General features: G+C 34.0%; 1 protein-coding gene across 2 annotated transcripts in view; it reads right to left on the bottom strand.

Annotated features, from left to right (window-relative positions):
• Nucleotides 1-12801, bottom strand: part of LOC135137733 (uncharacterized) — a 30166-nt gene extending 17365 nt beyond the window's left edge. The window contains exons 1-2 of one of the 2 annotated variants that reach the window (XM_064067459.1): nt 12676-12801; nt 6603-7461 (exon numbers count right to left, since the gene is read on the bottom strand). In XM_064067459.1, coding sequence (XP_063923529.1) covers nt 6605-7456 — 852 coding nt within the window. In that variant the 5' untranslated portion in view covers nt 7457-7461; nt 12676-12801 and the 3' untranslated portion in view covers nt 6603-6604. The remainder of the gene's footprint in view (nt 1-6602; nt 7462-12675) is intronic. The other variant, XM_064067463.1, reaches the window with a different exon arrangement.
• Between the last annotated feature and the right edge of the window lie 2750 nt (nt 12802-15551).

The raw sequence follows: 15551 nt of genomic DNA, 5'->3' as shown, positions 1-15551 counted from the left end.
TTGTTTTTTCTGTTCATGCTACCATAATAAATGAATAAACCCAATTTTTAAAAAGTAATGACTTAAATTATTATTATAAATTTGATTTAATAGGTCAAACTTTAACATGATCTTGTATGCACAATACAGAGATGAACCTAATAGAATGATTTTGGCCTATTTGGTATTCATTAATTACCTCTGTGAACGTATGAGCCAGTCGTTGTTGCCTTATGAGTCACTGATAAGTAAAAACTGCTGACGTAACTAAAAATATCCTTGGCCTTATGTACTTTTAATTTCGTAAAGTCATAAGCAAAATTTCATAATATAATTTATTAAAAAATTAATAATAATATACCCTGTATATTATTATTGTCTCAGAAATAAGTACATTAATTTTAACCAGCAACAGAACTCGTGAAACGGAACAACTTTTTTGTCTAGCATTTTTTGGAAAACTCAATTCGAATTTCGAATTTTCCCACCCATATATTCACGAGCCGTCTATGTTCACCTTAAATAATAACTTAAATAATAACAACAATACAACAATGAAAAAGGTACCCTAGCAACCGTTTTGACACTGACAATCATTTTTATGTCAAGTGTATGCTATTAAACGTTGTCTATTTAAAGTTTATTTGGCACAGATTTCTAATTTATAGACGAAATGTGTTGAAATGGCTTTGTTTTCAAATCTGCAATGCACCGATATCGTTTTAACCTACGGTGAAGCTCGGGGAAACGGCACTCGCGCCCAAAGAATTTTTTCAGAAATCTTCCCAAATCGTCGTCTGCCAAAGGTGCGCAGTTTTACGAACGCTGCAGCATCTTCGAGAGTACGGATCTTTTTTCTAATATTGAAGAGGCTGTTTTGAAGAGTGTCGAAGCTCGACCGGGCACTACCACGCATCATTGTCTAGTGTGATGTATCGGAGAGTAGTATTTGGAGGATACTCAGAGAACAATAGTACCCCTTTCAGGACCAGAAAGTTCAGTTATTGAAACTAACAGACTTACCACGTAGGCAAAACTTTTGTGAGTGGGTTAATAGAAAAATAAACGAACAAGCAAATTTTGTATCTGTTATACCATCAACTGATGAGGTCGGTTACACGAGGGAAGGTGTAATCAACACCCACATTTGGGCCGATGAAATTCCGTACGACATTAGGGAGCAGGATTTTCAATTTCTCTTTAAATGTTTGTCACGTTGACAAGATTAGGAAAATACGTATCCTAGTAACTGTTTTTGACCATAAATTATCAATTATAATAATTATTAGTGTCCATGGGTGACTGAGGATCCATGGGCGGGTAACCTTAATTGGAATAAAACTTTAACAATTTTTAACTTGATAATTAAAAAGTTCTTGACAAAACTCTATTAAAAAAAGTTGTTGAGTTCAATGAGCTCTATAAATGATTAAAATTAATGTACTTATTTCTGAGACACCCTGTATAATATAATTTATTAAATCTTTGAGTGATTTAAATGAACTAATTTGTACACACCAGACATTTTTAATTTCAAAATTAAAATAGACCATAAGGTTTTCTAACTGAATGTGCAAAAAATCTAGAATATTGCATATGTCCACTTTTAGAACAAACATTTGACCCAAGAAAGTGTAAAATGCGAACGTACACTTACTCTATTGATTTAGATATCTAAAACCTCTATTTTAGAGTAGCGTTCTTTTTGTAAGTAAAATCAGATTTTTTTTCTTAAACATTTCAGTTTGTTGCTTAGCAGCACAATACATTTTATTTATTTATTTTTTTCCTCTAAAGGGAAAGCACTTCAGCTTACCTAGTCACCGTACGTTAGTAAACGCTTGGTAAAAAAGGTTTAAATTCAACATCTTTATCGGCAAAACAAAAAAGTCAAGTTAAAAAAAAGTTAACAATCGCCCTGTAGTACATTATGTAAGCAAATTTTGAGGAAATCAAAAGGAAATCATCGGAAATCAAAAGGAAATCATAGGAAATCACAGGAAATCAAAGGAAATCACAGGAAATCAGAGGAAATCAAAAGAAATCGGGCGAAATCAACAGGAAATCATTGTCAAAAGGAAATCAATTGTACACTTGATGGTCGGAGGTTTACCCCTCGACAAATCCTTTAATACCTATTATCTGCAGCAACAACTTATTTGCAAAAAATGAACAAGAGTCAGCCAACTTTCTAGCAGATTTCTTTGGGAGTGTATTTACTAGTGAACCCAAAGGAAATTTACCAGCATGTCCAGCACCTCGTACAGAAGCTTCGTTACCAAATATTAATTTCACTGATGAAATAGTTCTGAAGGAACTTGATAACCTTCCTGATAAAAGTTCGCCTGGTCCAGACGGCATCACATCACATGTTCTCAGGCGATGTAGTAGTAATCTAGCTCGTCCGCTATCACATATCATGGAGCGTTCATTTCAAACATCAAAACTTCCACCAGTATGGCTTCAAGCTCATATTACACCGGTGTACAAAAAAGGTGATAAAACAATGGCGGAGAATTATCGACCCATTAGTCTGACATCAACCTGTTGTAAAGTTATGGAACGAATAATTTGGAGACATCTTCTCCGATTTTTATATGATCACGACATTATTACATTAAATCAACATGGCTTCTTGCCTAAAAGGTCCACTGTCACTTGCCTACTTCAATGTCTTAATGAATGGACGTTGTCTTTAGAAAAAAATATTCCAGTTGATATAATTTATTTAGATTTCGCAAAAGCTTTCGATAGAGTTCCCCATCGTCGTCTTATACACAAACTAGAAAACAGCGGAATTCGTGGGCTCCTATTGCAATGGATTAAAGCATTCCTTTGTGGTCACAATTTTAAAGTAAAATTAGGCTCAGCTTTTTCAAATAAAAAAGACGTACTACCTGGTGTGCCGCAAGGGTCGGTCTTGGGCCCTGTATTGTTTCTTGTTTATATATCTGACCTGCTAACTTCACTCAACTCACATCACGCTTTTTACGCTGACGATGGTCGGATATACGGTAATTCCTTTTCATCTTCACGAATCATCCAAAAAGATCTTCATACTATGTATACTTGGACGCACGTATGGTTAATGCCCCTAAATCTCCAAAAATGTTTTGTACTTCGCTTGGGTAAAAACAACCCCAACATTGCATACACTCTGAACAACTATGTTTTAGAATCCGTTCAGCAGATCAACGATTTAGGTGTCATAATTGACAAAGAGCTATCTTTTTCGGAGCATACCGTTCACATTGTAAAAAAAGCCAATGTCAGAAGTTATCTGTTGCAAAAGACGTTTACCAATCCGGACGAAGTTCTGTTAGAAACACTTTTTGTATCGTACATTCGTCCTATCGTAGAATACGCGAGTGTAATCTGGTCTCCTGCCCTAGTAAAAGATAAGCAATTAATTGAGAAAGTCCAGCGTCGTTTCTCTAAGTACGGCCAATCTCTCAGAAATAAATCTTATGAAGATAGACTTTCGACACTGAAACTCCCTACCCTCGAAAAACGGCGTCTCTTCAATGATTTGGTTTGTACTTATAACATCCTCTCCAATAAATTTAGTTTCAGCCTTGCCGACATCTTTGTTCTGTCGGATATTTCCCGTCTCCGGGGACACTCGTTGAAATTATACCATGAAAATTATAAAACTAAATGGCGTCAAAATTTTCTGACCAACCGAGTCTTCCAGATCTGGAACGGCTTAGCCGTAGAAATCGTTGAAGCAACTACAACTGCTTCCTTTAAAAACAAACTGGGTATATATCTGTACCAGTCATCTTAACACCCATCTGACACCGGAACTCTTCCTATGTGAGAAGCAGTAATAAATTGTAGTTGCTGGAAAATTGTTTTCGGCGGATGGGCATAATAGGCTCTGCCTCTGCCCAACGTTTTCAATAATAATAATAATAATAATAATATATTTATAAGATCAGCCCAGTCTGTTAGGATTAACTTTACAGATCAAAAATCTTTATGTACCACCTAAAATGTACGTACTTCTTCTAAATGTTGAGGTGAAGTTAATCCGCACTTAATTAAACACTTTGAAATAAAAGAAAAATGTTGTACATCAGGTCCAAAAACTGAGTAAGAGTAAAAACAATGCGAAAATATTAATATGGATGGGAACATTTGCTCTTCTCGTGGCGAGAAAGGAATAGTTTCATTCATGTACGGAAACTATGAAAAAAAGCCATTGTAAAATCAGTAAGATCAGCAATAGTAATTTGCACATTCTTGGATCCCAAGACTAGTGCACATTGTTGTAGAGAGAGGCTATTCTTAAAATTTTGTTTAGAATATTGTTACGATTTACCGAAATTAAATCGGCGTAGGTAAAACTCAACAATTCATTTCTCAGTAATACAAAAAAAACTACACAATTACTATACAGGGAGTAACTGCGACTCAACTTGACTTTACTACTACTCATTAATCATCATTAATCGACTCGGCTGGATTAGACTAGACTGTCCGTTCCGGGCGGTGGCCCCTATTTAAACAGCGCGGCTCTCCTTTCCAAAGATTTCGCGATTGAGGTTGTTCTGGAGTACCCATCACGGCTTTCGGCTAACAATTTCCAGGCTTTTGTTTACCCGAACGCGGCCGTCACGGATGATAAGTCACCAGTCATCGCGGCAGTGTAGGTATCTACTAAAAAACCCACAGGCATCGTATCATGTCGTCGTAGTATCATTATCAGCTTCTGTAATTCTTATTCTACAATATGTCAGTGAAATACTCTAACATGTAATTTTGATTGAAAATTAATTGTAATTTAAAACGTGACAGTGTTTATAAATGTCGCCAGTGCCTTAGTAGAAATCCCTTATCATAGAAATGTAAAATTAATAAATCAGTAAGCCAACTGAACAATTTCTAATAAGATAAGATAAGATACAGTTCGTTTTCGATATAAAATGTAAATCACAATTAGAACGCTCAAAAAATTTGGATGATAGAAGTATGATGGGAAAATGTGTAATGATTAATGACTATGATCACGACTGCGATCTGGAAGCAATGAAGATGAATGTGTAATTGCTACAATAAATTATAGTTACTATCAGTGTATTTGTGTTTTTACTGGGCGCATAAACACTGGTTAGAACTCTTCTAGAAATTATATTTGTGACATCAAACTCAGAAAGGAAAAAATTCATTGTTGCATTTTCCATACTGACAGAGATAGTGTGCGCAAATACATGTCTCTCTTTAATGAACTGTTATGAGGAAACGTTTATTTGTGTATTTGCTCGCATTTGGGAATCATGAACCAATTAAGTGGTGCCATTGTCCGATATATTAAATTCAAAGAAATATACAATCGCTGCACAGTAAGATAACCGAAATTAAAAACAGCAAATCAATAATATGCCGTGATTTCAGCACCGGCTACATTAAACGAAATAAATAAGAATAAGAAAAAAATATTTAGATACCTATAACATTATCAAAACATTAATCTTTCGCAAAATATATATAAATGCAGTCGACTTGCAATTGTCGGAACACTTTTCATCCAAGCTTGCAAATTCTCGTAGGATCTCAATGTTCAAACCAGTAACTCTAAAAATCTTGCAACAGTTTCATGCTTAATAACTGCAATTTTATAATTGATACCTAATTAATAGTGAATGAAAGAATTTAATCGTTTTCACTAAAAATCTGATAAAAAAATAAAAAATGAAATTTTTATATGTCGAGAAAATCTTCTCCAATTTTGTAATGTTTCAGAAAACTTTTCTTGATTTTTATTGTCTTTTTGTCTCTGCTTACTGTCAATTCCAGTTCAACTCAAAAATGAAGTCTATGGCAAAACTTCAACACGGATACATAAACCACAAATGCAAGAGTATGTTAAATCATAAAATTTAAATAACAGGGCCAGTTTATATATACAATATTTTAACTGAGATTAAGTTATCAACTTATCACGAATTTAACGACACATTTAGTCGGGCACGTGGTACTTTAACACCGTGTTAAAAATTTAATCGCAGTCAAATATTTAATTAAGCTTCTGTAAACTGGATTTTACTATCGCAAATTTTGTAAATGATGTGATACCATTGATGGTGGAGATGATGCGACAAATTTTTATTATTTATCAACTATATGTATTCTTAACGTACACATAAAATTTGACAACAATCGGTTCTGTAGTTTCGGAGAACATCTTTTTACTTAAAGTAAACACAGACAACAGACGGAAACGCGAGACCTACTTTTTCGTTCTGTAGTGGTCATGTAACACTGAGAAAACATGAAAGTGGCCAGTCGCCCTATGGACACTATTGCAATACTTCCTTAGCTTAGGCACCCACACCGTGAGACATTATTTATCATTTCGTTTTATTAGCAAGAAATTAATGAGTACAGTACAGTAAAATAAAACGTTTCCTCTCAACACTTCTTACTGGGGAGTGTGAAGTCTTTGAACACAGATAACAGTCAATCTAATAAAACTGCAAATCGTAAAATTATGCTTATCTTGTTAACAATGTAAATAGTTATAGTAACTGACCCCAATGTAACAATTAAGACCACCAATAATAATAACAAATGTTTTGATTCAGCGGCAGCTTGGAAGTAATTATTTTTTTTCCACATACCTTTAGGTAAGGAGGCTCTGGTAATTTTCATCTTCTGAAGGATCTTGAAAACATTCTTCCCTTTCAACGTCTAAAGGACTGGATCTTTGATTTCCAGAAAATTCGTTCGAACCCTCCACCTCAACAGATTTGTGACTTGCAGGAGGAATATATGTTCCATAAATACTCTCAGTCGAGGAATCGCTTTCAGATTTCAGATTTATATTCGACATTTTTGCGTAGTCTATCTTGTCATAGGTGTGTCTAGAGGCGTCACATTGAATTGTTTCGTACAAACTAGGTTTTTTCACTTTAATTAGGTTCAAAAGTTGTCTTGCAACACTTTGATAAACATCACTACTTGAGGTATGACTGTGGGCTATGAACAGCGCAGTACTTACATCTCTCAAAATTTCATCACAAGGATTTGCTCTGTCTATCATAGAACCAGTCACTTCTTCGGAATGATGAACAAGTGGAGGATTAGTGTCAAACTTATACTTCGAACTACATGCAACTGCATCGTATTCACTGATTCTTCTACGTTCAAATGAACGGAGTGGACATGATTTAGTTCGATACAGATGACGGGAACTCATGTCATCATTGTAATTATTATCTACAACTATGTCATTTAGCTCTTCTAGATCTTCGAGTTTGTCCATGTCTGCACATCCTTGGTTGCTGAACTTGGTGTCAGCTTTCAACACATTCTTCTTCTTCTTCTTCTTTACTGATTCTGCTGTCCTATCGGTCGAATCAATTTTTAACTTAATCACATAAATAAACAGTATCATCATTACTATTGTTACAATACATGAATACACAACCAGGAAATAGGAATAAGGCGATTTCATCCATTCTTTAAAGTCCATTGTTCCTGTAACAATTAAGATATTTTTATGGTATGTAATACACAATAACACAGCTCTTTGTAACACCACATGCAACGAAAAATATGAAAGAGAATTGTTGCCGTTATCTAAAAGAGTAGATATAAATATGTGTTCAATTTTAATTTATTTTTAAGAAACATGAAATAACTGAAATCTTCACAAAATTCATTAAAATTATAGTGACTATAGGTAGACGACAGCAGTCAAATCATATCATATCAGTCAATTTACTGAAGAGAAATTGCATTATACTAGAATCGACCTACAGGTTCATTATAAAAAGCTTCGAATTAACGCTTGAGCAACGAAATTACTATTTCTGCAGGTAATTTACAAACATATATATAAGGCTCAAAAACTTTAAGCAGAGTTGCATATCAGGCTAATCGAGAAATAATTTACTGATATTACTTGCATTTCTTTTTTATTTTTATTAGACATAACATGTAAATGGTAAAACGCTAACCAAAATTTGTCTAATCATCCCTACCAATAATGTGATGACGTCACTTCAAAATTGTACATAGCAAATGAGGTTTAAATTGTATACAATGACATAGTCCTACACATGTAATTGATGAAGCCGTGTTGGTTTTGACCAAATTTTTGGGAAAAAAAATTAAAATTATTAAACAACATTTTACAATTTAATTTTGAATCTGCAAAACCTAATGCTTTGAAATCTTGCAGATGATTTACAGTTATAATAAGCATGATAAATTTTTAATCAAAATATATTTGCTTGTCCAGTCCAAACAATTGATGGCGTCAGCTCAAAATTTTGATGAGTAAATCCTATCTTAAATGTGCAAATGTGAGTGATTTATCATTGCTTTAATATTTTTTAGATTGATGACTGAGTCAATTTATTTTATTCATTAAATCAAGCATTGCAAAACTGAATACTTTGAAAACCTGCAGACTTTTCGAAGTTTTTGTAAGCATGGTAACTTTTTAATTAAAATATACAGAGTCATCAAAATTGATTGAGAGAGTTGGTACTCCCTGTTTTTGCCGTGAAGTTTGTCAACCTTATGGCAGATTTGTTTAAGGTTATGTGGCAATGAATTCAGTGGCGTGACAAGAAAACTGGGGGTTGATTGTAGAACTCACCTGAATCAGTTGCGGATACGAAAGTTACCTTCTTGCAAAGTTGCGAACGATTTTAACGTTTGTAGGAATCGCCTTGGTCGATGGGTACCCAATACCTTATTGCTACTCGCTTATTAGGAAACCCAATCGAACAAATCCAAAATTCGAAACTTCAAATCTGACAATATTTTTTACCAAAAAAAAAAAATCGAAAAAAGACGCCACTGACTTTTGAAATTTGAAACTTCAAATCTAACAGCTAATATTTTTATACAACTTAATAAACCAAATTATTCAAGTTCAGGTTTACCAACTCTCTCAATCAATTTTGATGACCCTGTATTTGTTTATCAACCCCAAAAAATTGATGCAAAGTTTTGCGGAATTCTGCCCTATCTAAATGATGAGTTTTTCCTTGTGGTTTTATTGCATTCGTATTTTTTAGATTTGCTTAAACAGGTAGATCAAAAAAATTAATGAATGAGTCACTTTATTTTATTGGTTAAATCAGGAACGGCTCACTCCATTTTCCCAGAAAATTTTGGCAATACAATACTGTTATTTTTAGTATTACACTGCACCAATCCAATCTGATATACGTTTCCTTGCAAAAATGTTGATGACGTCAACACAAAATTGTGTAAAGAAAAATGCTGGATATGTGTCATTGTACTTTAGGTGAGAGGGAAGTTCTGTGGGAACAACTTTCTATCAATTTTTTTTATACATATATGATGTGTTTATAATCTATAGACATAAGAACATTGTGTAATAATATTTAGATATTTAAACGAAAAACTAGGCAATAATACGAGGACGTTTTTTTTAATTTTCTACCTAACTATGAAGGAAAGGGTACAAAGCTTCAAAAAAATTTATTTCTCCACGTAACAACCGTCTATGCTAATACATTAGGCTAGCGTTTCTCCAGCTGGTTCATTTCATCAAAAAAAAAAAAAAAAATTGTTTGCACTTCAAAAAACGATGCTACTGTGCTTTTCAGGTCTTCATCTGAGGCAAATTTGCGGCCCGTGAAGTATTTTTTTAAATGTTTGAACAAAAAGAAGTCGTATGATGCTAAATTTGTGCTGTAAGGTGGATGCGGTAATCCTCTGAAGCCACGGTTTGCGATAATCGCTTGAACATGGCGAACCTTGTGGAACCTGCAATTGTCGTGCAACAGCATACAGCATCCATTGAGCAGACACTTTTTTCATGCCCAAATCTTCGTGTATATTCTAGAATATTGTACTTTCAAAGACTTCAGCTTCTTTTGCAAGCACTGGGATTTTCATTCGTCGATCAAACAGGAGTAAATCTTCGACGAGTCCTACGGTTTCCTCAGTTCTTGCCTCAATCGGTCTTCCTGATCATGGGTCGTCCGAAATCGAGTCTCGACCCCATCGAAATTGTTTCGACCAATATTTTACTTGAAAATAAGATGGACCGTTTGTATCGTATACTTGGGTCATTCTTACATGCATAACTTTCGCACCATTTCCCTCTTTAGTGAGAAACTTTATATCCGCGCAGTGCTCTAAGTTAAGTTCACTCATTTTTCGAAACAAAAAATTCTGTCAACACTGCCCAATCTTGTGTAGCCGTACAAAGTTACGTCAAAGTACTTAGTACACTAGCAGTTACTTAACAGCCAAGTCGTTCGTTTTTGTGACGTCATTATCATAGCTAGGTAGATCATTTAAAAAAACGCCCTCGTAATTATTATTAAGATAAAGAAAGATGAAAAACAACAATGGTGAGGAAATTATGCAATAAAATTCTGTATAGAAAACGACGAGAAAAATTCACCACACTAAAGATGTGAAAGTACATAGGCAGAAAATAGTAACGTTCACTACCTGCCAGAAGTGAAACAACAGATAAAGAAGGACAAAAACAGGAAATAAAGCAGTAGTAGAAAAAAAAACAATTTTCTACAGCACAATAAGAAAAAAATACCAAATATGCTTAAACAAGAAGTTGAAATAGTGAACATTTAGATCCAAAAAACGTTGCTGAATACTAAAGATATAAGGATATAAGAAAATAAATAAAACTAATAATTGTGAAAATGAAAACCAAAAATCATGGCAAGGATTTGAGAACACAATGAGGCGGGTGAAAGGTATATTTCCAAATTAACACCAAAAAAACTCTTGCTACAATGTAAGCACCGTGTGTTCATTAATTATCTAGATCAAAGAATGTTGTGCGATTTTAAAGGTGTCTTCGCGGTTTCAGATACTTTTCAGGTTATGCAATTAAACAAACACATGTTTTCACATGTGTTTGTTTAATTGCTAACCTTTCGGTCAGCTCTTGCTTGTTGGAAACTAGAAAACTAGTGAAAGAAAATAACTTCTGCAGATTTGTGAATAAGTTTACTTAAAAGGTGAAAACAAAGTTAAAAAATCTGGGAGAGAGAGAGAGAGAGGGAGAGAGAGAGAGAGAGAGAGAGAAAGAGAGAGGAACCCAGAGTTAAAACTCATCCGTGCGTTCCTCGGTCGATGCACTCTTTTTTTATTTTATTTTTCTGAAATGTACAAACATGGTCACCTAGTAGTTAATTTTGACTTTCGCAATAATTCGATTTGTCAATTTTGAACTCCGTTGAGTTTTTAGTCTTTGCGATAAGATGAGGGTTAAAAACACGAACGATGAAAGGGTTGATATGATCTTGATTTTTGGAGAATGCGGAAAAATGCCGTTGCAGCTGCAAATCTCTACGAAAGAAGATATCCCGATAAGTGATATCCATCCGACCAAATCTTTAAATGTTAAGACAAAATTGGACGAAAGAAACAAGAAATAGAGGACTTACCGCTACTGGTGTCGAAAATGAAATTCCTGTAATTAAAGCCGTAGACAATGACCCCCATGTGAGCCAAAGATTTATAGCACGACAGGTGGGAATATCTCAATCTTCCGTTTCAAAAATTTTGAGAGCGTATAAGTTCCACCTTTACCATGTGACATTAGTACAAAATCTAAAAGAAGAAGACTTTCCAAGAAGATTATAATTTTGCAATTTTATGCAATGTCAACTAGAGTTGGACAACAACTTTTTATTCAAAGTTTGGTTCAGCGATGAAGCAAGATTTGGCAATAACAGGGTTGTTAATCGGCATAATTGTCACTATTACTCCCAAAATAACCCACACTGGATCAGAACAGCCCATTTTCAAAATGTGTATTCCAGAAATATGTGGGCTAGTATTATTGCAGATTACGTAATTGGTCCATAATTTTTCGAAAGCAACTTAACGGGACGCACGTATCGACAATTGTTGGAAAATTATTTTCCGGGCTTATAAGAAAATGGTCCTCTCAACCTTCGACTTGAGCTGTGGTTTCAGCAGGACGGGGCACCATCTCATTATCACAGAGTCATTACGGACTATCTCGTGACTAACCCCATAAATAATAGTAATCAAAATTTGCAAACATTAAAAAATGAAGTATCAATATTGAACAATATGTGTGTTCTTAGCTATAAACATTAAGTTATGTCATTAAGTTGCCTTGAATGTGTACCTACACTTTTAGTAGTACTTGTCCTGCAACAGAGAAACTGTTGAGGAATAAATATATTATTATTTTTACTATAAAGTAGTTGTCACTAGTAAATCTCAAACCAAAATCTGGTTCGATATTATTTACGCCTCTTCCGTTTTCTTCCCTTTGCAGGAAAACATTTTATGTAATAAAAAAGTACCTATCTTCAGTAAAGTTTACTTAATTGTTTCCCATTTTGTGGTTCCCAAATAAAATTTTAAACAACAACATTAGAAGAGGATAAAGTTTAATAAATACCAAACTATATTTTATTAGATACACAAGACCTAGAACATCCACGCAACAATCTACACACTTGAAGGAGTGGTATCATGCTTCAAAAGCATTCAGTGTAAACTTTGCTGTTTGTGTTTATCAAACTTGAAATGTTGATATCTCCTTTAAATTTTGCGTTGATGTCAATTCAAGGTTTATGCAATTTTGCACTCATTTCGAGGTTACAATTGCAGTGATCGCTTCCATGTAGCTAATCGTTTTATATTTTGCTAGGACTCCGATGATAAGTTTTTAGTTCAATGAAGTCTACTTACTAATTAAAATATTTTTATGTCAGCTTAACATCACATTTTCTCTTTCACAGTTCACACCTCACTGACGACTAAAGAAAACATGGAAAACGTTAATAATGAATGAACCACACGCTCAGAAACTTATCACTTAAACACGTAAATAAATGTAAGTATGTACATCCAAATAAATTTAAAACGGTAATCTCTAGATCTAATCGAATTTTATCTACTATCAGTTATTATTTAAGTTTTTCCTAAATACAAACTTTATATTTAGTTATCTCCATCTTGAGAAAATTCGAAAGTGTGGCCTAACATAGAACTAATCCGAACCAGACCGATTTCGTATAACGTTGTTAACAAACATTTTGAGATTATGTTTACAAACTTAACGATAAAATTCTATGATTCTATGAACTTAACAGCTTGGCATCCTATGTCACTGCAATATCTCTAACCAGAAGCTTAGATTTTTCTCAAAAATCCCCAGATCGATTTTTTTTTTGGTTTCGCCCTCATCGGTCTCATTTTCCAAACTTAAAAAAAAGCTTTAAGTAGTCCTGTAGCAAACAACTGTACCAAAAACTCATTAGGTAATTGTAATTTTATTTTTTGTATGTACAATTCCACACATTGGGCCTGTTGAAAATCTCTTTCGGATCCTCGTCTTGTTCTAGGGCAGCACTAATAAGTCATAAACATACCAGTAAGTTCATCCACCGTGTTCGAAATGAGGGATTAAGTATAGTAAACACCATTTGGTTGCACCCGGCAAAAATTTTATGGGAATAACGAGAGGAAGCACTGTAGAATGGCAAGGATTAATTTATTGGATTTACCCTTATCCAGGTGAAATCTTCCAGGGCCGTAATAGATGTTTTCCTTGTAAAATTACCTCTTTACAGTGGACAGGTAACAGGTACGGTGATCCCGATATTAGACCGTACGATAAAATTTATAGATTAGAGCAATAGAATCTCGGTAACAGGTCATTATTCCCTTCAATCTCACACCGTTTATAGTAAATATGGGTTTTTCCCAAAAAGCAAAGCTGTTGTACTATTGTTTGTCAAGTGCGAATGAACTTAGAAAACATTAATTTTTTGATTGAATGTTTACGTTTAAAGTGTATAACATGGCCGCTAAGCAAAGAACATTTTTAAGTATTAGTGAAAAAATTGAAATTACACATCGACACTGCCAAGAAATTTAAATTAAGCATTCGGAGACTCTTAGAAAAATTCGCCGTTGGTAAAACGCAAATTGCAGAAATATTAAAAAAGAAAAAATATGATTACTTACATATAATAAAGAAATAATAGGTATGTAGCAATAAACAATAAATTGATTGTAGTGCTTGCTTTAGTTCTTGTCTTGAAACCTCTTGACAGCGGACAGCTCTCTACAGCGGACAATTTGAAATTCCCGGATGTCCGTTGTGGAGAGGTTTTACTGTATAACACTCCATTATTAAGTTTAGTGGGGCCATTTTACTTTGTAGTATTTCGGAGACTATACCTGAATTTTCTCTATTTGTCATTGCAAGAATAAAACCGAAGTACTCTTCTGTACGTAAAATGACTTGTCAAGGGCTCCGCATGCTTTATCACTATGGTTCGGAAGCACCACACCATTAAGGGATTATTCGCATAAAATTTTTGCCAGTTGCAACCAAATGGTTTTTACTGTAAATAAGAGGACTAATAAACGGGGGAAGATGGTTGCAAATACGTTTATTATACATTTAGACAAAAGAAGCGAAACTTACAGAGTAAGCAAATATATAAGAAACATTTTTACAAAAGTGTAACATGATATAACTTTTCCGACAAATTCGTCAATTTCCTGCGATACACAGTCAATTTCCATGAAATGAAGAATTTAACCTAGAATGAAATGATTCACACACGTTTATTACTCTACGTGGAAATCTGCATTCAGAAAACCAAAGTGAACACGGAACCTGGACTCTGGTAACAACATATTATATCTTCGGATTACAATAAATGGAGCCCAAAATATATCAATAAACAAGAAATTAATGAATCATTGTTTAGTGTCTCAGATACTACAAGCTTATATGGCCCCACTAACCATAATAATGAGATGTTATAATTCCTTTTGTGCGGCTGGTTACCGGCTAAATCCTAGCTTCATAAATCAAGGATTTGTCTCAATATATTGCCACCGCAATATCTGCCGCTGGGTAATCCGTTTAAACATTTTTGGTGCATTAAACCAACACAAACACAATTTACAATTGTGGGTTTGCCTTATTAACTGCTCCATTGTTTTCGCCCATCATAATTTTACAACAGCCATATAACCTTGTAGTATCTGAGACACTATATATACAACAATTTTTATGTCTCTCGCCTAATCCTTACTTTCAGTGGTGGTCGAATTGGTCAGTAATCTCCACCCTAATCCTAGTTATCAGTGATGGTCGAACTAATCCGCTAAGTTAGAGTTGTTTGGTGGTCAAACTGACAAACTCCGCATTAAATTACCGTGAGATTTTTTGAAATGCTTTAAATTTACCGAAAATTTACTTCCGTCTGGCAAATTGTTTACAATTTTATCGTTACATATACATATATGTAAATTGTATATTCAATTCATTTAAATCACTTGCGAAATGAGGGAAAAGAGACACCAGTGATATAAAATGTTATATTTGTTGTAATAATAATTCTTCAATTAAAATAGATTTTCTCCTTATAATAAAAGTCATTTTTGAGAAATCGAAAATTTGGAACAAAATTTGCTTCCAAATCGGACACTTAATTTGGGACAGACGGAATTATAATTAAATACGGTTGTTACTACTTTTTATATAATAATAAGCAATTACAAAACTAACAAAACATATCTATCCATCTATCACTTTAAATATG

The sequence above is a fragment of the Zophobas morio genome, unplaced genomic scaffold (assembly GCF_036711695.1).
Source record: "Zophobas morio isolate AGI-343-1 ecotype UQ-CSIRO unplaced genomic scaffold, CSIRO_AGI_Zmor_V1 ptg000029l, whole genome shotgun sequence".
Lineage (NCBI taxonomy): Eukaryota > Metazoa > Arthropoda > Insecta > Coleoptera > Tenebrionidae > Zophobas > Zophobas morio.
This window is presented reverse-complemented; position numbering and strand designations above follow the sequence as displayed.